The 22,425-nt window shown below is 35.2% G+C and overlaps 4 protein-coding genes across 14 annotated transcripts; 2 read left to right on the top strand and 2 right to left on the bottom strand.

Moving 5' to 3' along the window:
- Positions 1 to 203: 203 nt before the first annotated feature.
- On the top strand, positions 204 to 4,483 carry LOC112466921. The gene is made up of 7 exons (XM_025035281.1): positions 204 to 300; positions 810 to 1,513; positions 2,502 to 2,727; positions 3,031 to 3,179; positions 3,357 to 3,486; positions 3,747 to 3,926; positions 4,265 to 4,483. Exons 1-7 carry the CDS (start codon positions 288 to 290, stop codon positions 4,429 to 4,431), a joined length of 1,569 nt encoding a protein of 522 aa, XP_024891049.1. The 5' UTR covers positions 204 to 287; the 3' UTR covers positions 4,432 to 4,483.
- LOC112466919 (nucleoporin GLE1) lies at positions 4,228 to 10,610 on the bottom strand. 11 transcript variants are annotated; one of them, XM_025035273.1, is made up of 11 exons: positions 10,559 to 10,610; positions 10,352 to 10,412; positions 9,638 to 10,269; positions 9,313 to 9,544; positions 8,942 to 9,247; positions 7,733 to 8,176; positions 7,452 to 7,542; positions 7,085 to 7,360; positions 6,544 to 6,848; positions 5,901 to 6,279; positions 4,228 to 5,678 (listed from the first exon to the last, which is right to left on the bottom strand). In XM_025035273.1, the coding sequence occupies exons 5-11, from the start codon at positions 9,236 to 9,238 to the stop codon at positions 5,386 to 5,388; spliced, it is 2,085 nt and encodes a 694-aa protein (XP_024891041.1). In that variant the 5' UTR covers positions 9,239 to 9,247; positions 9,313 to 9,544; positions 9,638 to 10,269; positions 10,352 to 10,412; positions 10,559 to 10,610; the 3' UTR covers positions 4,228 to 5,385. The 11 variants fall into 11 exon arrangements, with proteins under 11 accessions (XP_024891041.1, XP_024891042.1, XP_024891044.1 ...); XM_025035274.1 differs by having other exon boundaries at positions 9,373 to 9,544; XM_025035276.1 differs by having other exon boundaries at positions 9,451 to 9,484; positions 9,780 to 10,269.
- Positions 10,609 to 13,164, top strand: LOC112466923. The gene is made up of 3 exons (XM_025035283.1): positions 10,609 to 10,847; positions 10,924 to 11,053; positions 12,643 to 13,164. Exons 1-3 carry the CDS (start codon positions 10,711 to 10,713, stop codon positions 13,096 to 13,098), a joined length of 723 nt encoding a protein of 240 aa, XP_024891051.1. The 5' UTR covers positions 10,609 to 10,710; the 3' UTR covers positions 13,099 to 13,164.
- A 256-nt stretch (positions 13,165 to 13,420) lies between these two features.
- Positions 13,421 to 20,479, bottom strand: LOC112466922 (putative inorganic phosphate cotransporter). The gene is made up of 7 exons (XM_025035282.1): positions 20,035 to 20,479; positions 17,452 to 17,585; positions 17,074 to 17,374; positions 16,034 to 16,272; positions 15,111 to 15,260; positions 13,993 to 14,370; positions 13,421 to 13,880 (listed from the first exon to the last, which is right to left on the bottom strand). Exons 1-7 carry the CDS (start codon positions 20,114 to 20,116, stop codon positions 13,671 to 13,673), a joined length of 1,494 nt encoding a protein of 497 aa, XP_024891050.1. The 5' UTR covers positions 20,117 to 20,479; the 3' UTR covers positions 13,421 to 13,670.
- Positions 20,480 to 22,425: the final 1,946 nt, after the last annotated feature.

The raw sequence follows: 22,425 nt of genomic DNA, 5'->3' as shown, positions 1-22,425 counted from the left end.
AGGAAGCCGAAGAATTGAAGGAAGCCGAAGAATTGAAGGAAGCCGAAAAATTAAAGGAGGCCGAAAAATTAAAGGAGGTCGAAAAATCGAAGGAAGCTGAAAAATTAAAGGAGGCCGAAAAATTAAAGGAGGTCGAAAAATCGAAGGAAGCCGAAAAATCGAAAGAAGCCGAAAAATTGAAGGAAGCCGAAGAAATAAAGGAAGCCGAAAAATTAAAGGAGGCCGAAAAATTGAAGAAAGCCGAAGAATTGAAGGAAGCCGAAAAATTGAAGGAGGCTGAAGAATCGATGGAAGTAAAATGTACTAAAAAAAAATTCTTGGTAAATTCGTGAGATGCATTTAGTAAGAGTTTTTTTTTATATTTGATTATTATTACCAATTTTAATGATAATAAAAAAACATTTCGTAATAGTTATAACGATAGACATTTAAAAAAAATCAAATTTTGCGTTTAGTTGAGCCAACTAAATTATATGTAGTACTTATTATCAAACAATTTCATGAAAATTACTCTAGTTTAGTGATAATTAACTAATAATTTGATAATTAGTACTATTGTCTTAAAAAGCCTTATCTGATTGGTTTGCTGGCAATTTTACTCAATTACTTAGTAAGCAATTTGATTACATTCATCATTACTTGGTAATAATTATCAAACTTTGCTAATATTAACTAAATCATATTATGTTTTGCTAGAATTATTTATTAAAATTTACCAAATTATTTCGTTGCACTCACCTATACGTTTAGTTGAAGCTATTTCACCAAGGTTCTTGATAACATTAACCAAGCCTGTTTTTTTTTTCCAGTGTTGAAGGAGACCGCATATGAATCGAAGGAACATTGTTTGCAGAAGAAGGAGCAAACTCCAAGCAAGGAACCGATGGAATCTATGAAGAAGACGGCGGAGAAAGTAACGGAAGCGCATGAGATGAAAACCTCTACTTCCAACAAATCTGAAAGCTCTGAAGATGAAATGATTAAAGAGGTGACGACTCAACTCACCGATTTGCCATATCCTGATACTGAGAAACTATACAAGACTACATCCGACAAGTCCACCTCTATTAAACTTGATGCTCCTGAAGCACCAAAAATTCCAGAGAAATGCCAAATCTCCACCTCCGATAAATCTAAAGATGATAAAGATACGCCAGAACATCGGGAAGGGAATATCTGCCTAAGACTTCCTAATACTCAAACCGAGGAGCGTGAAAGTCCAAAATGCCGAACGTTCAGATATTTTAGCGCTCAAATGGCCAACTCTTCTGACTCTGATGACGATTTAATGCGGGATAACCCTTTGAAAATGCTTGACAGTTCTTCTGAGGAAACGGATTCATCTGACGAGGGCAAAGCAGATGAGGGCAAAGCAGATAAGGGCAAAGCAGATGAGGGCAAAGCAGATGAGGACAAAGTAGACGGCGTGGACAAAGTAGACGGCGTGGACAAAATAGACGGCGTGGACATAGTAAAAGTGGGACATAGAACGTATCAGCTGGACGAAGCATGTGTAAGTTTTCCTTTTTAAACTATGCTATTGAAGACGTGATTAAATGAATTGGAATAAATGACGAAAAAATAAATAAAAATTTAAAGTTAGGTTTCAAAATAGTTTATATGCAAAAATATAATTGACTTGTTAAAACTCTAGATTCCTAAAATATATAAATTTAGATATAAAAAATCAGCTCTGAACCTAAATAAATTCAAAGAACTAATCCCATAGGCATAAAGTCAATAAATCGAAATTTTTTAGTACTTTGAGCGATTGTCACGATAAAACAAAGCATGTTTTTGAATTTCTTTTGAGGAAATAAAATCACCATAAATCGTTGTGAATTTAACCGTCATAGGGTACATTTCACTTGGCACTCGTAATGCTCTTAGAATCATTTCATCTTTATTGTTTGTCAAATGTTAAACAAGGACAAATGATGCTCACGAGTGTTGCCGAGTGAAACGCACCCATAAGTTGGCTGTGTTCCAAAATTCACTGCTAGCACTGGAAGTAACGTATGCTATGAAGTTTCAGCGCTGGCAATGAATTTTGAAACACAGCCATTGTTGAAACTGACTTCACGCTGAAGCCAAATTGACTCACGTATGCTACAATATCTACAATACAGTTTTTTGAAAATAAAATTGTAAGAAATATTTACCACTTTTTTAAATTCAAATTTTAGAAATAAACTATATTACGTTATAGAAATAAAATCAAGAAATATTGAGGACAAAAAATAATTTCTCTTTTAATTGAAAGTTAGTAAATTTATGATGGGTCCAAAATGACAAAAAAATGAAGGTGAAGTCATGAGCCAATAATGGCTAATGTAACTTATCCTCTATATAATTTTGTAACATTTTTATCCGTATATATTCCGATAAACTTCAATTTTCCTTACGAGGATAAATTAAATTAAACTTCTCAAACAAATTTTATTTACAAATTAAATTAAAGTACGGTAGAAGTTAATTAAGATCTTGAATGTTTAATGAAGAGAAAAGCCATTCGAGAAAGGATTAAAGAAAAATCGTGGCCGCCCATATCAGCGCCGGATTTCAAGAAACGTCCTTTGGTCCTGGCAACGTATCATATGATGCCCTCACTGCCGATGGAGCTTTTCGAGGTGTTTGGAGAAATGATCGAAGCTGTCACGGGTAGGCCGGTTGTCTTAATGTACGAGAACAGAGTAAACCGGCCCATCATCGGGGACATTGACATACGTACGTCTAAATCGATTACTCCGTGAAAAATTTCACCATCCTAGAATAGAAACGAACAAAGAATTTCCATATAGACATCTGAAGGTCAATTTGATATTATTTTCCTTCAAGACCTATTTCTTAAATATCTTTGAACACCTTTGTTTGTTTCGTTATAATAATTTCAAGGCAGATGAAAAGTTTGCAAAATTTGCCGTTGCTTGACACTCACGACGGAGAAAACAATACATCATCCCGTTAGCAAATGTAAAATAAAACTAAAAAATATAGAAATATTATCTTTTAATTTATTTATTTTCGCAGTTATCACGCCAGCGAACCAAACCTGGCAGGACGGCGTGCTCTTTCCCTTAAGCTTCGTTTTCGATCATCCTCTTAATAAGGACAAGTCGGCCAGCGTGTACGCCGATATGATCATCACAAAGGAATTGATGGATACGCAGAAAATTCAAGTAAATAAATTTAACATCCTTAATAATTTTTCTTGTTTCTTCTAGTCTATAATTAATATATTCAATTATATATAATTATATATATTAATTGATTCGCATTTAATTGATAATAATTATAAGATCTAAGTTCTGTCGAATATGATTTTCACATAATTGGCAATCATCCATTAACCGCAGACTATCATGGATTTGCGAGGACGTAGGTGTGCCATTCCGGATAGACGAAGCGAACACACCGCCGCCGGATTGCTTTTTAAAGATTTGCACCAGAAAGGCGAAAACATGTTATTCTTTGGCAATTTATTCGGTCAGTTTAAAATGTTTTATCTATATGATTATTAATTATACATCTATTAGTTGTACGTCTGTTTTCATTAAGATTCTCACTGTGGCTGCAGCAGAAATATAAAGAAAAAAAATGTCTAAATTAAAGAAGTGACAATAGTAAAAAAAATATTGTTGAGCGAAAATGTTAAATAATATTGCTTTACCTTGGATTTTATCGATGAGTTTAAATAGTTTTAGATAGTAGATACTTAAAAAGTTTTTTATCTTTCCAATTATTAGATGCTACCTCGCAGTTGGATGTATTGGAAATGATCTTGAACAATCGGGCGGAAGTAGGAATTGTAGAATCACCGGTGATTACAAGCCGAAAGGACAGCATATTCAATGTGAATTCTCTTCATATCCTCGACTCTTTGGGACCTTTGCCGCCCTACCGCATCATGGTCAAAAAATCGCTAGGTATATTCTTAGAGCCATGTTAGAATATATTTTTTTTAAAGATTAACGTTAGAAGGATTTCGTGGAGCGATCTATTGCTTTCACAGCTAGTAAAAAAAAAATACAGAAATGATAAATCATAAAAAAGAAACTAAACTTCGAGAGTTGAAATGAATATTTTAAAAATCTATAAACAAAATAAAGATACGATAAACGCTAAGATAAAAATAAAAGCTCCTTTTAACGTTAAAATCGGAAAGAATGAAGCAAAGAAGAAAATATCAACAAGATAAATTCTTCTAATTTTTCTTTATTTCATTTCTCTTTTTTAATACTTACTTTATTTGCATTTTATTCAGCGGACACACTGAACAAACCACTTATAACCTATCTGATGAACGTAAATAAGTACGATGAAATGCTGCTTAGAGTGTTACCCTATGGTGTCATTGGTTTTGCCAAGAACTCGGAGAATAACTACGCTCTGAAGAACAAGTTCATACCCACTAATATGCCTTACTACTAAAAATTTTTTACGCTTTTTTTAATCTACTTCTTTTATCATTTTATACATATATTACATGTTCTATTTGTTTCAATTTAACATTATTCTTTATTAAATCTAAATAAATACAATAATTCGCAAATTTATCCTCGATCTATATGATTCGTTAAAAAAAGATTCTTTCTCCCACTCATTCTCTCCTCTCTCTCTCGCTCTCTCTCTCGTTTGATTTCTTCCTCTTCCGCGACAACACATGCATTGCGACTTATTCCAAATTGATTCGCTCCGTACACATAGCGCACAAAATTATTATCAAAATCCACTTTGTAAATCGTACAATTAAACTAGAAGAATATACAGTATAAATAATAATAACAATTCGATGAGACTTGAATTCCGAGTGGGCACTTGATCTTCTCTTTTTTCGCACTCTTCGAGTAATTTTGTTTACAAGCAGAATTTAGAATCGTTTCGATTCGTTACTTACAGTTAGGATTTCTTATAAATCTCAATATATTTGATAACGAATTTTAACAAATATACGGAACTTAACAAATACACGGAATTTTTCAAACTTCTCTCATGACTTTTAGAAAAATATTAATGTTCCGTGATTTTTGAATTTTAGATTTTCAACTTAGATTCCCGAAATTTGAACAGTTTTTCTTGAAACACATCATTTCACATCCCAGGTAGCAAGCACTCGTCATTTTGACGTCAATTGACGTCAAAAGACGTCAAAATGACAGACTTTTGACGTCAAAATGACGAGTGCTGCTACCTGGGATTCTTTTCTCAAGACGTGTAAATACCTTGCTTCCACACCACACCTTGCTTCAACAAGTAACGCTCAAAACAATTTAAAATTTTCGTCATACATGTTCAAAACTATTCAAATATGTTACTTAACTCATTTTTAGACTCGTAATAAATACTTTAATCTACGTTTAAGTCACTACGTGATCTGACGGAAGATCACAAAAAGTTAGGTGGAAGCATTCCATTGGCGAGACGTATGGTGTACCCACTTATGGTGCACCCACGTATGGTGTACCCACTTTTTAGGGTATTGTTCAGAAACTCTTCCAACCGTACTAAAGGCCCGCCACCACCTGCGACATTTCGCATACACGGATAATATTGCTCCATTAGTAGCACCAGCAATTTATAAAACTGCTTTGGATATGCACCCCACAGCACGTTACCGGCAACCTCGAGCATATCCAGTATCAAAGTCGCGCATAAATCACAAATATCGGCTCGTGGTTCTGAAAATTAAAAATACAAATTTTTTTCGTATATGACACTTAACTTATAGTTTTGGATATTGTAAAGATTTTCTATTCTATTGGTAAGCGCCATATTTTATTTTAATACCTTTTGTAACATATTACAAGATTTTATTGCATAATATTAAGATTTTTTTACTTTTTGTTTTACGTATATACTTCTTTTATATTTTTATATTTATATAATATATATTTTTTTACCGATATTTAAAACAACCGCCAACCATCTCCAGGCGTGTCGAAGACCATGGGGATGAGGCTTGGTGACACCCTTCTGCTGTCTTGTAACGATGATCGATGCATACAATCTCATTAATCCCGACATTCTTTTTAAGAATTTGTCCTGCTTCTCGACAGTACCGTCTTCAGAATATTTACAGCCAAGAGATTTATAATAATCCTCATTGGATTGGCCTTCTTGCTGCTGCAAGAAAACTGGTACGGTGAACGGACACGCCTCGTGAAGATGCGCCAGGAATAGTTCGCCAAAGTCTGGATGCTCGTTCCAGAGAGCTATGACAATCATTGCCACAGGGAATGCCATTTCCGGCTTACTAGATACCAACGTCTCTCCTTGGCTCTAAGGATTCATAGAACATTGATTGAACATTTATTTTAAAACAAGAATAAACAGAATACATTTAATCTAATTGTAAAAGCAAAAATAATTTACTTACAATTTATATTAACTTTTACATAATTCACATAATTTAATTTTTATTAAATAGATTTTCTTTTTGCTTCTGATTGGAAAAAAAAAAACAGATTGACCATGATCAACACGTGTATGTGTAATTGAAAACACCTATAATGATGAATTTTAGCAAAACATGTAGATACGTACGACTATCTTTTTCGCCAGATGATTCTTGCAGAAAATCACTCCTTGTGGATGTTGCGTTACGTTGGGAGGCAATTTTCCGATCAAAAGATTCTGCAGCCTGTCATATTTGTCTCTCAAGTGTTGCTCGCTTACGCCAGAAATTGCATTTACAGGGATATTGATCGCCTTTTGGCACTCGAAACGGAATTTCTTTGTAGCAGCCGATTGTAGAAAGTCCTTGCAAGTTTCTCTGTAGAGCTCCAAGAATTGTTGACTTCTGACGTAAATCTGCAATGATTCCTGGTCGACGTACTCGAAGACATCTCCTACAAATTTACAATATCACAAACGCATTAAATTAATTTACTCAGATAGAAATCTAAATTTAGATAAACAGAAAATGAAATTACATTACATTTAATTGATTTATCCTTCAATATATGAGTATAAACTGGGCAATATAAAATGGAATAAAATATAACAAATATATATATACGTAATTAAACACTAACAAGCATTTAAAATGCATTCTATGTGCTAAATTTTAGAGATCTTAATGCACCTTTTTTGCATGCGGACTCTTTAGCCGCTTCTTCCAATGTAGGATCATATATGGCCGGTGCAACTGGTTCGTTAATCGGCGTGGCTTCTATTTCTTGATTCGTTACCGCACCGGAATTTTGGTCTTCTTTGTTTTCCACAGCACCGCTCCCGTCTGGTTGTTGAGGAAGCATTACATCATTAACTGGAACATTGTCTGTCTCTTCGACCGGCTGTATCTCGTTTGCAACTTGTGCTTTGCGAGCCAGTTCCGCTTCGTATTGAGCGTTTATTTTTTCTACAGTTTGCAACAAATATGTTTATATGTATTCATATTCAATATAAGTTTATATTGAGGCAAAAAAATGTCTGCAAAAATATGCACAAACCTGTTTCCGCACGAAATATATTCAATACATCGTCGAAGTGATAAACCACAGCCTCGATAATATTTACATCTGTAGCTACCAATTCTCCGTTCTAGAAAATAAAATATAAATTATTAAGCAAGTGTTATGTAACAAACTGCAACATGTTCTGAAAATAACTTCTAAAAATTCACAATTATCTCTTTTCAATTAATAAATGCGACTTGACATTTAACAAAAATACCTTAAAAATTAATTTACATTCTTTTGCAAACAGTTTTTCTTTTCTTTTTGATAATTACTTTGAGTTTCTCGTCTAAAGCTTTGATTCGTTGGATCAAATCTCTTATCGTGGCGTCATGTGCCATGAACATCACACTGAATGCTTGCTGGTCCTTGCAGGTCTTGGATAATGCCACGAGATCGTGGTACCTGACCGTAAACTGATCCCGATGGACTAGCACGGCTTTCGTCAGTTCTTCCTTTTCTTTCATTATTCTTTGACATTCCTCCAGCTTTTGCCTTTCCTCTTGTTCTTGTTCGCGCTGTGCTTGCAATTGCTGCTCGTGTCGCTTCTTGATTTTTTCTTGCTCCGCGATTCGCTCCTCTTCAGCCTGGAGAAACGCCACCTTCTCCTCATTCAGGCGTACACGTTCACGTGCCATCAACGTGCGCGAGTTAGCCATTTGCTTTTCGATGGCGCGATCATTCTGCTTCATATGCTCAAAATGACGCTCTATTTCTTTCTGCAATACATTTGAAGAAATAACGATAGAAAGTGACGCTAGTTAATATAGCTGTTGTGTTAATTACATATTTAATATCATCTTCAATAAAATTTCATTAGAATTATATATTCGTCTCATCTCTGTAAAATCTATTCAATCAATTTTACAATCTACGCTAATAACTTAACCGAAATTCCACTTATATCAAATCTATTACTTGAACTCACATTTTCATGTCCATTCAGTAATAAGATTATGTGAAAACTACGTATGCTAAATTAAACACTTAATAATGTTAATATATTTTTTAATAGCTATATCTATTATATGTATATATATACACACAGGATGTCTGGTAATTACAGTGTCATCTCTCATATGTAGGTAGAGCAAGTTAAACTGAATAGAACAGTCCTTTACTGTTTTGCGAGTTCCTTAGTAATCAATGAAAAATTAATTAATTAATTAATAAAGATAAAAAAAGACAGCCCAACGTCATACAACGGTTGCCGGTTGCTCCACGAGCGGCAAGGCTTTGGGAGGAGCACGCGTCTATCAACAACAAATAATGCGTAACACTGGACTCTCTTGTCACTGAATCACGTGAACGTACGCTTATTCGCAAATCTTTATTAATTAATATCTTGTTAATTATTAATAGACTTGCAAAACAAGTACAAGACTTTTCCATTCAGTTTAATCCACTTTACCTGCTCACTAAGTGGCACGGTAACCAGACACTCTGTATATATAAATGACTTTATGATAATCAAAATTAAATACCCAGACTTGTTCTTTCCTCTGCAACTCGCTCTCCAGCAGAATCTTATTGATCGAGAAACAAATACCATTTGGAGTGGAAACCATGTTGTGCTTGGGAGTGGTAACAATTCTCTGCAGACTTTTAATGTTACAAGAATTTTGATCGTTTTCAGTATTATTCGCCTTGTCAGAATCTTCATCGTACAATGCCGATTGGGGCCCGATCGTAATGCGATCCACCTTCGTGGTTGCTGATATACGCGACGCCTTCTCTAATACGGATACCTTGAGACGATCAAAGTCTGATGTGATGTCCATGTTGCTCGCCTGTAAAATCACAATCGCGTACTTGACTCCAAAACCACTCAAGAATCAGGATTAAAGTTTTTGACCTCTTATCAGAGACTTAGAATTATCAACTCGTTATTGGGTGAAACTTCTGGCGAACAGACCGAGTGTCAAGAATGCAGATGTACGGATGCAAGTAAAGACTTTGTATTGTTATTAACTCAAATTTATCGTAATGAGACCTTGATTCGGAGCTCGTTCGATTCACTGCCAACGCTGAAAACGTAACGTATACTATAGATTTTCAACGCTTGGCAGTAAATTCTGGAACACAGCCTAAAACATACTAACATTAGTACACTACACGCTATTCTCCACCAATTTTGATAAAACTTGCAGGAGTTGTAGAAGATACTATGTAACGAATACCTGTAAAGCCGTTTTTCTGAATGGGCCCTCCAAAAACAATGGCCTCCAAAAGTTTGTCCCAATTTCCGCACACATACAATATACAATATTTATCTTATCAGTCCAGGATGCGTATGCCAGTGTATGCATACACTCAACTCACCCTGTCGGTTTCTGCCTTTCTCCTGTCCAAACGAAACGACATGATTCTGTTCTGCGGGCGCGTAGCGGCAAACCACCCTGAATCTAACCTGATCCTTGCTCCGGTGCCTCTAGATCAGGGCACAGGCGTTTGAGGCGTTCACTACTCTGCACTACCATGCACTACTCCAATTGCGATCGACATCGACGCGACGCCGAGATCATCGTCCTCCCGTCGCGCCACTCGTCACGTTGATCGAGCGCGTCATTATCGGCACCGCGACACTAATAATAATTTATTCACGCAATAACCAACGTGTCCGATCCGGACGACGGAAAAACGACGCTTCAAGCTTCAAGCTTCAACAACACGCTGAGCTAAGGGAGGATTCACATCGTGCTCTATGCAGCCCTATGCACAATGCACGACGTCTAATTAAAATAGATCTTGAAACAGTTGAAACTTGAAATCATGATCGATAGATCTTGAATGGATCGACAAATGGACTTGTCTGCTAAAAACGAAGAAGAATAACATATAACGAAACAGAATTTACATTCAATAATTAGAGCTTTTGACATTGTAATACCTACACTTTGTCAGTATATCAATTTTTCACAGTTGGAAGTCTTGGACTTGAAATTCTTGAAATTACTGAAATCGTAAGTTTCGTAAATTTTTCTAATACAACAGTACATTTATTTTATTTTATTATTAGTGTTATAATTTCTCGGTAATCTGGAAAAGATTGATTAATTCTAGGGAAGGTATTTATCTAATGTCAGTAAAGTAGTTCGTACTTTATCGATTGACGTTAATTTCTCAACAAAAAACATAATTCGCGACTGTTCGCGACAGGGCAACGATCAGCAATGGCGGCCGGCGGCCGGTGAGTTTCGCGTATGTTTAACGTCAAAACGTTAAAGGTATGCGGTGATCCCGGCGTGCAGATATGACAGCGCACGTCATCTGCGAAGCGAATCTTTCGCGAATTGTCGTCGCGTTGCTCCTGTGCACGCGATGCGTGCAGATTTATGCGGGAATCGGGGCCGAGGTCGATCTCAACGTGGAAGGAAGCGGGTTTCATAGGTTAGAAATGTCGATTGTTGTGTAAACAACAAGTGGTCCACGTACGGTTCTGAAAACATCTCTCTTCCTTTTGCAGAACGTTGATCTATCGCATACACTTCGAGAATCTTACACAGGATGGCTGTCGAGTTGCCATTTACATGGAATTACCGTCGGCGTTGTACGTCAATACGGACGAAATAGCAGAAATGAGAAGACGAGGAACGGTATACCCTTTAATTGTTAATTAATTAATGTGGCTCAGAGAAAATAACATAATCTTAAAATAAATCTTAAAATTCAATAAAAATTATTCGCCAGTAGATGAAATAATAATTCGGTATAGTTATTAAACATTAGTTTTTCGGCCTTCACATGAGACCGTCGTATTTTTCCGACCCGCCACGAATTTTATATAATTGACGCACAATGATCCATCATTGTTAAAATAACTTGAAAAGGACCCAAATTAGTGGTCGAAACGTCGTTGTGATATACTTAATAAAACTTGCCAGTCAGGCCGCTTAACTATACCGAAATCTTAAAATCTTACAAATTTATTGTATTTCTACATTTTATACATCCAAAATTGCTGCATTAGTCAATTCGTAAAATGAACTTTATTATATCCAGTATAAAATTAAATAACGTTACTAATTATTTTCTAATTACTGCACATCTTGAAGCTATCTATCATTTACATTGATTCGATATTCTGTATTTGTACATCTTAACGTTTAACAATATTCAAGTAATTTATATAGAAAATAAGAACTACATTTATCTAAAAAAGATCTACTTGATATCAATAATATATATCTATCATTGTATCTATATTAGATTACATCTACTTTATTATACACATAATATAGATACAGTAGACCTTCATATGATACAGAGGATATGTCCCTGTGCTATATGAATCTATGTTATACGAGTCACATAGATTATAAATATATGGATTATGTATGTATACGGAAATACATATATATTTATAAAAGATGTAACTCTCTAAATCTCATAGAGTAGTTTGCCACTAATATATTGGACTTGCGATAGTCACTCCAAACGAGAGGGTTGTCATTCCAATTTAAGTAAATGCAGGCACTCGTAAGATAGGAGTGAATTTTTCACTCAAATTTTTAGAGCGGCTATTCTATTGAAGTGATACGATCTCTCTCTAAATCACGATTTACTAAAGATTGAATGATAAATGACTGATAAACTCTAACAGATTGACTGATAAATGACTGATAAACTCTAGAGTGAAATTTTCTACTGAAATTTGTAGGATAACATAGGCTGCGTTTCGATATTCACTATCAGTACTGAAAATCTGTAGTTTACGTCATGTAAACTGTAGATTTTCAGTACTGGCAATGAATATCGAAACGCAGCCATATAATTCACTTCTATGGACACTGATCTACTGCACTCGAAAAGAGTGCCTTTTTACTCAAATGGAGTGAGATTTCGCTTCAGCTTATAGAACACAATTTTACTCTTATTGTTAGAGTGACGAATCACTCGAAGTGGCTCAATTTTCACTTTTCGTTACACTTGCATTTTACTCATTTGGAGTGATATTTCACTCTTCGACTTTTAGAGAGAAGAGTTTATTATAAAAAATGAAAAATGAATATTAAAGATGTAACAGTAAAATATTCCTTAGGTATTTTACTTTAAAACAAACAAATATTAAAATTTTTCTGTCAAAAATTTTTACGAATTTGTGTTATATGGGGATCTACTGTATATTACTACTTGAGAGATGATTATTCACCCAATTAGTTAATGTTAATTGTTAATATTGCAGAATATGGTATGTTCCGTTGGTGAGACCGACGTCGAGTTATTTGCAGAGAAAGCTGGTCGGCAGAATGTGACGACTTGCGCATCCATAAGCTCGTCGTTCTCCAGTTTAACAATTCCTGTTCACCAACGATACCGATATGCGCACGAGACTGGCGGTTACATCAACGTGACTTTGCTGGAGCCGAAACTGCTGCTGGGATGCCGGGAGAGGGTCAGAGACCACCGAGTGTCCAAGATAGACTTGTGTGAACCGTGCGTCAGTCTAATGACCAAATGGCGTGAAATTCCATATCGTATGTCGCAGAATCGCGAGTACGTTTGGCCGATACCGGTCGGTGACTTGTCTCTATCGCTCTTTGTCACTTGCGCCACGTTACTGACGACTATTATCGGCGCGATATTCATCGGCCACGCCATTTGGAGCAACGCGGGCCAAAGTCATCCAAAAGAAGACTGAGATTTAAATATACATGCAGTTTTGTACGATTATCAAATTTTTATTAATGAATATCTTACAATTAGACAGATTTGATATCAATTCTTCTTGTACTAGGCGTACGATTAAGAAGACACCTAAGACACGTTAAGCAGTTTTTCTATTTAAATAAGACAAAACGTTTTTTATTACATAAAATGCGAATTTATTTATATTAAGCTAAATTCTAAGCTCTTTAACGCGAATTGCGATATTTCCGCGACCGCAGAATCGAGAAGTAAAATTATAAGATGGGATTGATTTCTCCGCTGGTATTGTCGAGGGTAAATTAAAAAGAAATGGATTCCGGTACGTCCTATATATCATTCGGCTTGAATTTTATACATTTTCGAGCGATATTTACACGCAATTTCTAGTCTAAGCGTTTTAATACGTATTTTGTATACGCTTTCGAAATAATATTAATATTCTAAGTCATTCAGAAGTTACCACGCAAGTCACACATCCACACAGATAAACACATAATTCGAAAAATAAAATATAAAAAAAGGCAACAAATAATATCGCACAACGTTTCTCTATTTTTTTGATTGTCATGGAGTTCTCTCAACGTCTTTTTCCTGTATTGTCGCGATGGTTACCGGTGCCATCGATATTTTCCGCACGACGCTATCCCGCTTGTTTCCAACTTGATCATTCCACTTTTGTACCTTGCTGGTGCCGAGTAGAATGAAGACTAGATTGCCCACAGTGTATATTCCAGCCGATAGGAAGAACACGCTTCGCCATTGCAATATATTGGTCTAAAAATCCGAAGAGAGAAATGATGAAACAATCGAATTCATGGCAACAAAGGATGCAAATAATTATCTCATAATTGTAAGAGCGGAAACGCAAAAGTGGAGTGTTACGAACCGCATCCTGGACGATCACCCCGGCGATCAGCGGCGCGAGGATGCCGCATACAGACGCGACGGTATTCGTGAATCCCATGAGCGGGCCGGCGAAGTTCGGGCTGAGGTCCATGTGATTGATGTTGTGACCGCAGAAAGCGGCGATATTGCAGGATACGGCAATGACGAGAATGCCCACGGCCAATTCCGGCTGGTCCTGCCTCACGTAACCCAGCCCAACTAGCGCGGCCGCCGGTATCCAGTGTCCGATTGTATTGCAAATCTTCCGGGACATTTCCGTCGTCACGATGTTCCGCCTGATGCACAGATCGGATATGTTGCTGATCGGAAAGCCGACGATCCATGCCGACAGATAGGGCAACGCCGTCATCATACCGTTCTGCAATTAAAAAGGAATAGTAGTTTATTTATTAGTTGATAGTATTTGTTGCTTTAATAGAAATTTAATTAGATTTTACTATAAAATGTTTATATTTTATATTGATTAAAATATGAACTAATTTACTTATATTAAATTTGATTTTAAAGTGATATCTTACTTATGTCCATTTGTATCGATGCAAATTAACTTTAATCTTATTGTCAGTTTAACTTACTTTTTATCTTTTTCCAGTTCTAAGAATTAGAAGAAGATAAAAAGTAAGTTAAAGTTAATGTTAGATTAAAGTTAATCCACATTGGTAGAAATAAACATTAACATTTAAACGCTCGTATTAATAAGGATTAAGAATCAAGCTTGCATTGAAAAATGTATTTATTAAAATTTAAGAGAAATTTTCAACGTTTCATTGATTTGTTTTCGGCCGTCATTGACTGGTTCATTGACAATATGACATTGGAGTGATCTAATGTTCACGTTGTCCATGATGATTCAGAGACTCGAATCGATCTAAGCTTCACGTAGCATATTAATCATGACCTCAACGACATACGCATCGAATTATTAATCAATATTCCAAACACGGCGCGCACAATTTTCGAAGTCGAAACACGTGTGCGATTTAATTCGAAGGCGACTTCCAATGTTTACCAAATCTCGTAAAAACGTAATAACGGAAAGAAAAATAAAGGCTTAAATTCTACTCGAAGTTATTTACGGGATTATTCGAAATTACTTACCTTCGTGATATCGAAACGCATGATCGAAGTCATGTAGGATGGAATTTCCGTCAGCAGCATCCAGAATCCCCAGGATTGCGCGCACTGCACTATGAGTAGTGCCCAAACCGGCAAGCTTCCCAGTATGGGTTTCCATGGAGTGGAGGGTCTCTGAAAATAGAGAGCAACGTGTGGGAGATGCTAAAAAGCTTGCAACTATAGGACTTCTTCATCTACAATCTTTTACCCAAGGAGCGCCAATGCGCGTATAACGTGCTTTTAACGCGCGTACAATTGCATTGGCTTCAAAACCACATTAATTGTGTGTTCAAAATGCGCGCATTCAAATGCGTAATTAATGTAAATTGAGCATTCAATTTATAAATGACAGGTTTTATAAAATATTTAAATGAGTAGCTTCTGACTCATTATGGGACATTTTATTTAAGTTTTAAATTTTAAATAAATGGAATTTTAAATAAATGACATTTATCATGTCAAAAATAAAGATATTCTTTAAATAAGAATGTTTTTTTCTTCTGTGATAGCTGTACTGGAATGTGCTCACAGCAATGCTTAAAAGCTGGGCACGAAGAAAAATTCCTATATAGTACAGAGTTCACTAGCTGTTCGATTGGGCTCCTTGATCAATGAGCGTAGGTGCACTTTTTGGTATGCGCTTCCATAATATGCATTAAATGCGCATATAATGCGGGACAAATATCCGCATTTAATGCAAAGTTTAATGTACATTCAAAGCGCATTATACGCGCATTGGCGCTCCTTGGGTACTTATTTAATCCTAATATAAATGTATATCAAATTTAAAATTAAGTTTGGTTTTTTAATTTACTTTCATATTCGAAGTGATAATTTAATCGGCGTGATTTTTCTTGCTTTTTTTCTTTTTTCCAATGCAATACGTTGAAGAGATGCGTTATTACCTCGGTAACCTCAGTTAATCCCAGACTCGTCTCGATGTATTCCTTCTCGTCGAGTGGTATGCGAGGATGTTCGGAGGGTGAATCCTGCCCGAACAGGTAGAAACAGATTCCGCAGAGGACGCCGAGGCTTCCCCAGACATAAAAGCAGCTAGGCCAGCCGATGGACGACGCCGCGAGGAAGCCGGTACTCAGCAAACATACCACGTTGCCGATCCAGCCGCCGGAATAAACGAACGTTGCTGGAGAAAAATGCGAATTGTACGTGTGTCGCAACCACGATTTTTCTGTGCCAAAATTTGACACGATTAACATTAGTTTAATTGTTAAAAATATATATATTATCTCTTTTTTCAATTTTAAATAATTTTTAATTATATTTATTATAGTTTAATTTTGTTCGAAAGGCAGAAAATTTCAAAGACTGCTTTAGCGATGAAAAAGAAATCAGAGGAGATTCATCGAGAAGCTTGGATAACAGGAAATTATAGGAATTTCTTTATTGTGGGATTTTAAATCGTAAAAAGCTTTTCGCCAAGCTTTTCGCTTAACAATTTTGACGTGCTTAATCAATTCAGCATCGTCGGACGGCGATAAGAATTTGTCTGCGATATGTGTCAAACGTGACCTGCTAATTAAATTACATTTCTGCGATGCATCATCAAGCAACAGTGTATGTGTAGCCAATTTGCATTTCAACCTGATTCAAAAGAAAGAACATAAACCAGATTGAAATTGGAAATATTGAAATTGGAAAAACGAAAAATTAAAAGTTGCAACGTTTCTCAACACAGTGAAATAAAACAAACAAAATCACTGACTTCATAATGTCAGCATTTGAGCAACTCCGAATATGCAGAGATGCTGGAATTATTTTGGAATTTTTACTTAAATGAGTATGGGAATCATCAATCACTTATAAGCAGTCAAATGCGAAAACTATGTTCTCTTAACACGTTTAGAATATACTTTTTCACTTAATTGCAGCAGTGAAAGTATTTACTCCATATGTTCAACTAAAAGTAAACTAAATGTACACTCACAAAGTCTACCACGTTCTTCTGGCGGCGACCATCTGGACAGCAGGGTGTGCAGACACGGTAGTACAGCACCTTGGATGAGGCCGCATATCGCCCTCCCGGCGATCACCGTCTGCCAGCCGCCGTAATGAGCGGCCCAGGGGGTGGTGAAGGTCAGCAATCCTGAGATGATCAGAGTCGCCGCAAACAATTTCTGGGCGCTCCATCGCTGGGTGAGGATGCTGGCGGGTATTTGCGTGCAGGTGTAGCCCCAGAAGAAGGAGCTGAGGATTATGTGCTTCACCGATTCGTCCCAACGGAACTCCTTCGAAGGAGAGAAGAGAAGCGTGTCCCTTTTAGATCACAAGGGTAGGGAAGAGAATCGGCGTTATTGAAGCGTACCTCGAAATTGGGATTGGCACTGGCAGCGTTGGTCATCGCCTCTAAGGTTACCGACGTCGTCACGCGGATGGCGTAGCAGCAGAAGAAGCCCAGGCACATGAGCATTACCTGACTGTGTCTACATCCGAACCATGCTGTAAAACGAGATTATATTATATTTCTCAGGATATATATATCAAAAGCTAATTAACAGTGATATGTTACAGCAGTATTTATAATTTCCACTCAATATTATATTTTTTGATCAACAATATAAGTGTGTAATCAGTGTTTGCCTTAGATGATTTCAAAATCATCTATTTTTACAGAATATTTTACAGAAATAATCTTTTTTTTTTCAAAAATAGGTTTTTACACAACTTTATGCATATAACGTGCTGGAATCCAATTTAATTTAAACGGCGGTAAAGAAATAGTAGAAAGAATGAAAATTTCATCTTATAATTAGATAATTTATAGATAAGATGACATAATTTTTTATTTAACAATAAGATGAAGATAAATGTAGTTTGTATTTTTTTCATCAAGATAAGATAAAAATTATTCCATTTCTTCATCTGGATAATCATCTAGATAATTTTATCCAGATACTGACAAACACTGAGTGTAATATAACAGTTATATTGTTGAGCAGAAAATTATAATATTTATACAATGTTACTGTTAGTTGGTGTTTACTGAATAATTTATTTCAGTATATATATAAGAGAAGAAAATTATATATAATATTGCTCGTTTAAATTCAATTGGATGCAATGTGGCTGCATTAAAAGGAAACAAGTGCCTTAATCGCTAAGTTCTCTATCGAAGATATAAAAGTTACATATTTTTTCGATCTCCAATTTCAATCTATGCAGTTCTTTACTCTGTTAGTAGTACGTTCATTACGATGCCCTCGATGAAGTTTACATGAGCGTCACGTATAAACGCGGAATCGAATACAAATTGTGTCATTGTCATCAAGACCGCGTTGCGTCAGTAAGACCGATCGCTCGGTGTTTGCGCTCGAAATCCAACAACAATTATTCATTGCATCAGAGAAATCGCCGGTATGCGAGTGCGATCGATAAAAATCTTAGTAAACGTGCCTGATTTTTTCTTCATTCCTAAGAAGTAAACCGTTCGATCGAGGAATGCGTAGAATGCGGATTAATTCTAATCGATAATTACATAATACTGTTTTCACTTGCAAAATATTTTCCGCAAATCGTCTCGAGCCAGGGGTGGATCAGAAAGTAATTGACGAATCGATTGAGAAAGAGAGTATTAATTTTTATTTTGACTTACTGTCTTATCATTTTTTATTTATGTGTGTCTTTTACACCGATTTGTGAAATATATAAAATATATTTTTGATTATTACAAAGACAGAAATCTGAAGCGACAATATAACGACATAAAATGCACATGCTTTAATTATCACGGAGCGAATAGTAAATATGTAACAAACGTTCATACTTCTTTACATATAATGAACAATAGATCGATATGACACGTGCACCACTCTTGATTCCAGGTTTATATCACGTTTTAATTCGTGATCAATTGTCCTATAATCTCAACAATCTGATTTCTCATCTGTAATTTAACCAATCGAATCAAACTGTCTCTTTCTCACAATGATTCCACCTAGCGTTATCGTTATCAAAAACGTGTAATCGAAGATATTATGTTCTTGTCTGCTACATATTGAGGATAATATCGCGATATAAATATTGTCCAGTATGATAGGCACAACGAGAAAGAAGAAATATCTTTAGCTTTATACATTATTCGCACTAGCTTGCATGTGTTATAAGGTTTTGAAACATTGTACGTAGAAAAATTCTGACTAAAAAGACCAATCAAAAATTGTGTAAGAGTTCAAAATTAATTTATATAGGATATATTTTACTAAACTCCATAATATAGCATAATTCACTATATAAACTGTCGCATTACTTGCGATCTTGATATTTTTGCTAAAAGATATTGATACAAAATTTATTAGGGAATTTATCATTAAAATTAATAATTGTGGGGCATATCTCAGAAATAGCAATCCTTATTCTTTTATCGTATATGAAACGATCTTTAGAAAATCTTCTAGTAAATGAATTAAATTAGTATCGATAGTCTTTAATAATTCCGAGTTCCACTGAGATCTTTTTTTAAATAAATTTATTCACAAAATATTTTTTGAAAATCTTCCTCTCTTTATGGTGAATTGTTTCTTTGTACAAGAATTATACTAATTTGTACGAGCTATTTAAAATGTGTATATTATTTATATCAAATATATCATTAAGCTCGTGAAAATGTCAACAAATTAATAGACGGCGATACGAGTCAAGCGCGGTACGTGATTCGCAAGTAAAGAATTAATAGTTATATACAGAAGTAACGAATTAAAATGTATATAATATCATATACATATATTTCAACTTAATAGACTGCGCGCCGATTATTTGTCGGATTATATACATTTTAATTCGTTACTTCTGTAATTATTAATTCTTTACGTGCGCATCACGTACCGCGCTTGACTTGTATCGCCGTCTATTAATTTGTTGATTATTTATATTATTATTTACTCTGGATCACCTTTCGGTTTAACCGATGGAACCTTCATCCTTTTCGAGAGAGATACTATGGAGACCCTCTTCCTCCGCAGAGACGACGCCATTATGGTGAACTTCTAACGAAGCTGACACTGAAGCAAATTGCAGAACCGACTACGACACATCGATCGCAACCACGTAGCTTTATATTATCACCGAAATTCTCCCACCACTTTTTACGCTGAAACGTGTGCTTAAACGATGGCACGTTTTGCTGTCGTATTAATAATCAGGCAATACTTCTTCAGTATCGGAAATCACTGTACAGCAAAATGTAATCTTACTTTTAATTATACTACACCTGCTCAATATCCTTTTCAGTCTGTTTTTCTACCATTAATCTAGCGCGAATGGAATTTATAACATTATTAATGATTGGACTATTATCGCCCTATTATTGCGACGTAATTGAATGGAATCGATTTGCTTCAAATTGCAAATTCATATATTTTAATGGTTACAACAAATGAAAAGAAATATAAAATAAAGAGATATTTCTTAAAAAGAAGAAAAAATTTTTCTCTGTTCAGAGAAAGATTGTTTACTACATACAATCTATTCTATTGTGAATATATATATATTCTTCTTATAAATACATAATTTAAGAGAGATGAGAAATGTGCGGTTTGAAGTGAATCACTGCCTGTTACAAACGCGGATATATTAATTTAATATTTAGATTATATTAATAATATATATATCAATATGTTTTGTAAATGGAAACAAATTTTAACTGCTGCCAAGATGCGTGCAATATGAATTATATAATGACTGATTTGATTGATTTGAAATAAATGTGCTTTACTGATAGAATGCATACTCGATAAAAGATAAAGAAAGGAAATTCAATACTTAACAAAATCTGCAACTGCACGTTCTAATTTTTCTCTTACTTATTGAGATTTCACTATTGAGATTTTATGAGTACGAATCGATCGTAATCGATAAAAAAACGCGATATTTTTTTGCGTTCTATAAAGATAACATTAACGATACAAGAGCACTACGCCGTTGTTTACATTCCATCAGATAGAGATTCGCCTTCGAGTATTCGCAGCTTTGGCAAAAACGTGTATTTATCTATCGATCAGTAGAGGAGACTGGGGCAAACTCGACACCGGGGCAAACTTGACACTATAGGCTTTTTGCCAATTTAAATTTATCGTAGAAGCTTGCCTTTCTTACTGCAAATGCGTCTTCCCAAGTAGCAAAATAACGTCATAATGACGTTAAATTTTGGTCACAAAATAATCAATCAGACGTTCTAAATAGGTCTCGTGAGACCCGAAAATGATGTCGATATGTCACATCCACACGACGTCATTTTCTGACGTCTTATTGACGGTAAAAATAGGTCCAATGTACGACATACCGGTTTCTAAAAATGTTATTTTTATAAAATTAAAATGTTAAAATGTCCACTTGATAAACGTTTATAAAAAAACGTTCTTTTTCTTTATCTAGGAAAAAAACGCTTTTTTAATTGTTTCTTTACATATTATGTGCGTATAGCCGCTTTCTCTCAAGGCGGTCACTCATCCTAGTACAGTATACCGCGCGCGCCCGTGTTTGCTTGACTTCGATGATCCAGTGAACAGTGACGATCTTCTGACCCTGATGCTTCCTTATCAACTGTACTTGTCTATAACAGGTACATTCTTTAACCCGTAGAGGCCACACTGGGTCCAGTGAACCCCAGGCTATTTTTTTCTTGAAAGTATACTATTTTGAGAGTAAAACGCAGGAAGTTTTTTGTTTTATCTTAAAAAATTTTGATGAATATTTTTGTGAAAAAAATCAAATTTTTCGAAAAAATTTTTTTTCTTGCGTTTTTTCAACATAAAAAAATTAAAAAAAGGAGAAAAAAATTATTGGATTATAAAAAGGAAGTCTTAAACTAAATTCCAGTTCAAGGTTTGAGTCGATACATCAAAAAGAACGCAAATGGCAACTGTTGTGGGGTCCATTGGACCTAGTGTGACCACTACGTTATTTTTAGTGGCCTCTACGGGTTAAAATGTTCAAAAATCTTGTAATGATATCTTTTTGATAGCTATAACACTGCATGAAATAGTTATCATAAAACTTATAATCACACGCAACTATACATCTACTTGTACTATAAATTTACCACTTCAATCATAAAGTTGCGAAACAAACATATTGTAGTTAATTTTGTGGTTTTTATATTATTATTACTTTATTATACAATATTAAGAAGTAAAAATAGTTATATTACAAAAACCGAATTTTTACCACAAGTATATGAAATAGGGGTAGAATTTCCCGGAGAACATGTGTAGTAAAACACGCAAATAGTCTCTCTCTCTCTCTCTCTCTCTCTCTCTCTCTCTCTCTCTCTCTCTCTCTCTCT

The sequence above is a fragment of the Temnothorax curvispinosus genome, unplaced genomic scaffold, assembly GCF_003070985.1.
Source record: "Temnothorax curvispinosus isolate PA1 unplaced genomic scaffold, ASM307098v1 QBEX01016709.1, whole genome shotgun sequence".
In the NCBI taxonomy this organism is placed as follows: Eukaryota; Metazoa; Arthropoda; class Insecta; order Hymenoptera; family Formicidae; genus Temnothorax; species Temnothorax curvispinosus.
This window is presented reverse-complemented; position numbering and strand designations above follow the sequence as displayed.

Excerpts from the sequence above, each read along its gene's own strand:
- LOC112466923 (XM_025035283.1), top strand. The coding sequence starts at position 10,711 with ATGACAGCGCACGTCATCTGCGAAGCGAATCTTTCGCGAATTGTCGTC. Across the intron at positions 10,848-10,923 it reads GAAGGAAGCGGGTTTCATAG|AACGTTGATCTATCGCATAC; the intron begins GTTAGAAATGTC and ends TTCCTTTTGCAG. Across the intron at positions 11,054-12,642 it reads AAATGAGAAGACGAGGAACG|AATATGGTATGTTCCGTTGG; the intron begins GTATACCCTTTA and ends TTAATATTGCAG.
- LOC112466919 (XM_025035270.1), bottom strand. The coding sequence starts at position 9,766 with ATGCATACACTGGCATACGCATCCTGGACTGATAAGATAAATATTGTA. Across the intron at positions 6,280-6,543 it reads ATCTGGCGAAAAAGATAGTC|AGCCAAGGAGAGACGTTGGT; the intron begins GTACGTATCTAC and ends ATGAATCCTTAG. Across the intron at positions 5,679-5,900 it reads GGCGGTTGTTTTAAATATCG|AACCACGAGCCGATATTTGT; the intron begins GTAAAAAAATAT and ends TTTAATTTTCAG.
- LOC112466922 (XM_025035282.1), bottom strand. The coding sequence starts at position 20,116 with ATGGCGTCGTCTCTGCGGAGGAAGAGGGTCTCCATAGTATCTCTCTCG. Across the intron at positions 17,586-20,034 it reads TCCATCGGTTAAACCGAAAG|CATGGTTCGGATGTAGACAC; the intron begins GTGATCCAGAGT and ends CTCGTTTTACAG. Across the intron at positions 17,375-17,451 it reads GTGCCAATCCCAATTTCGAG|GAGTTCCGTTGGGACGAATC; the intron begins GTACGCTTCAAT and ends TCTCCTTCGAAG.
- LOC112466921 (XM_025035281.1), top strand. Across the intron at positions 3,180-3,356 it reads TGGATACGCAGAAAATTCAA|ACTATCATGGATTTGCGAGG; the intron begins GTAAATAAATTT and ends CATTAACCGCAG. Across the intron at positions 3,927-4,264 it reads CATGGTCAAAAAATCGCTAG|CGGACACACTGAACAAACCA; the intron begins GTATATTCTTAG and ends CATTTTATTCAG.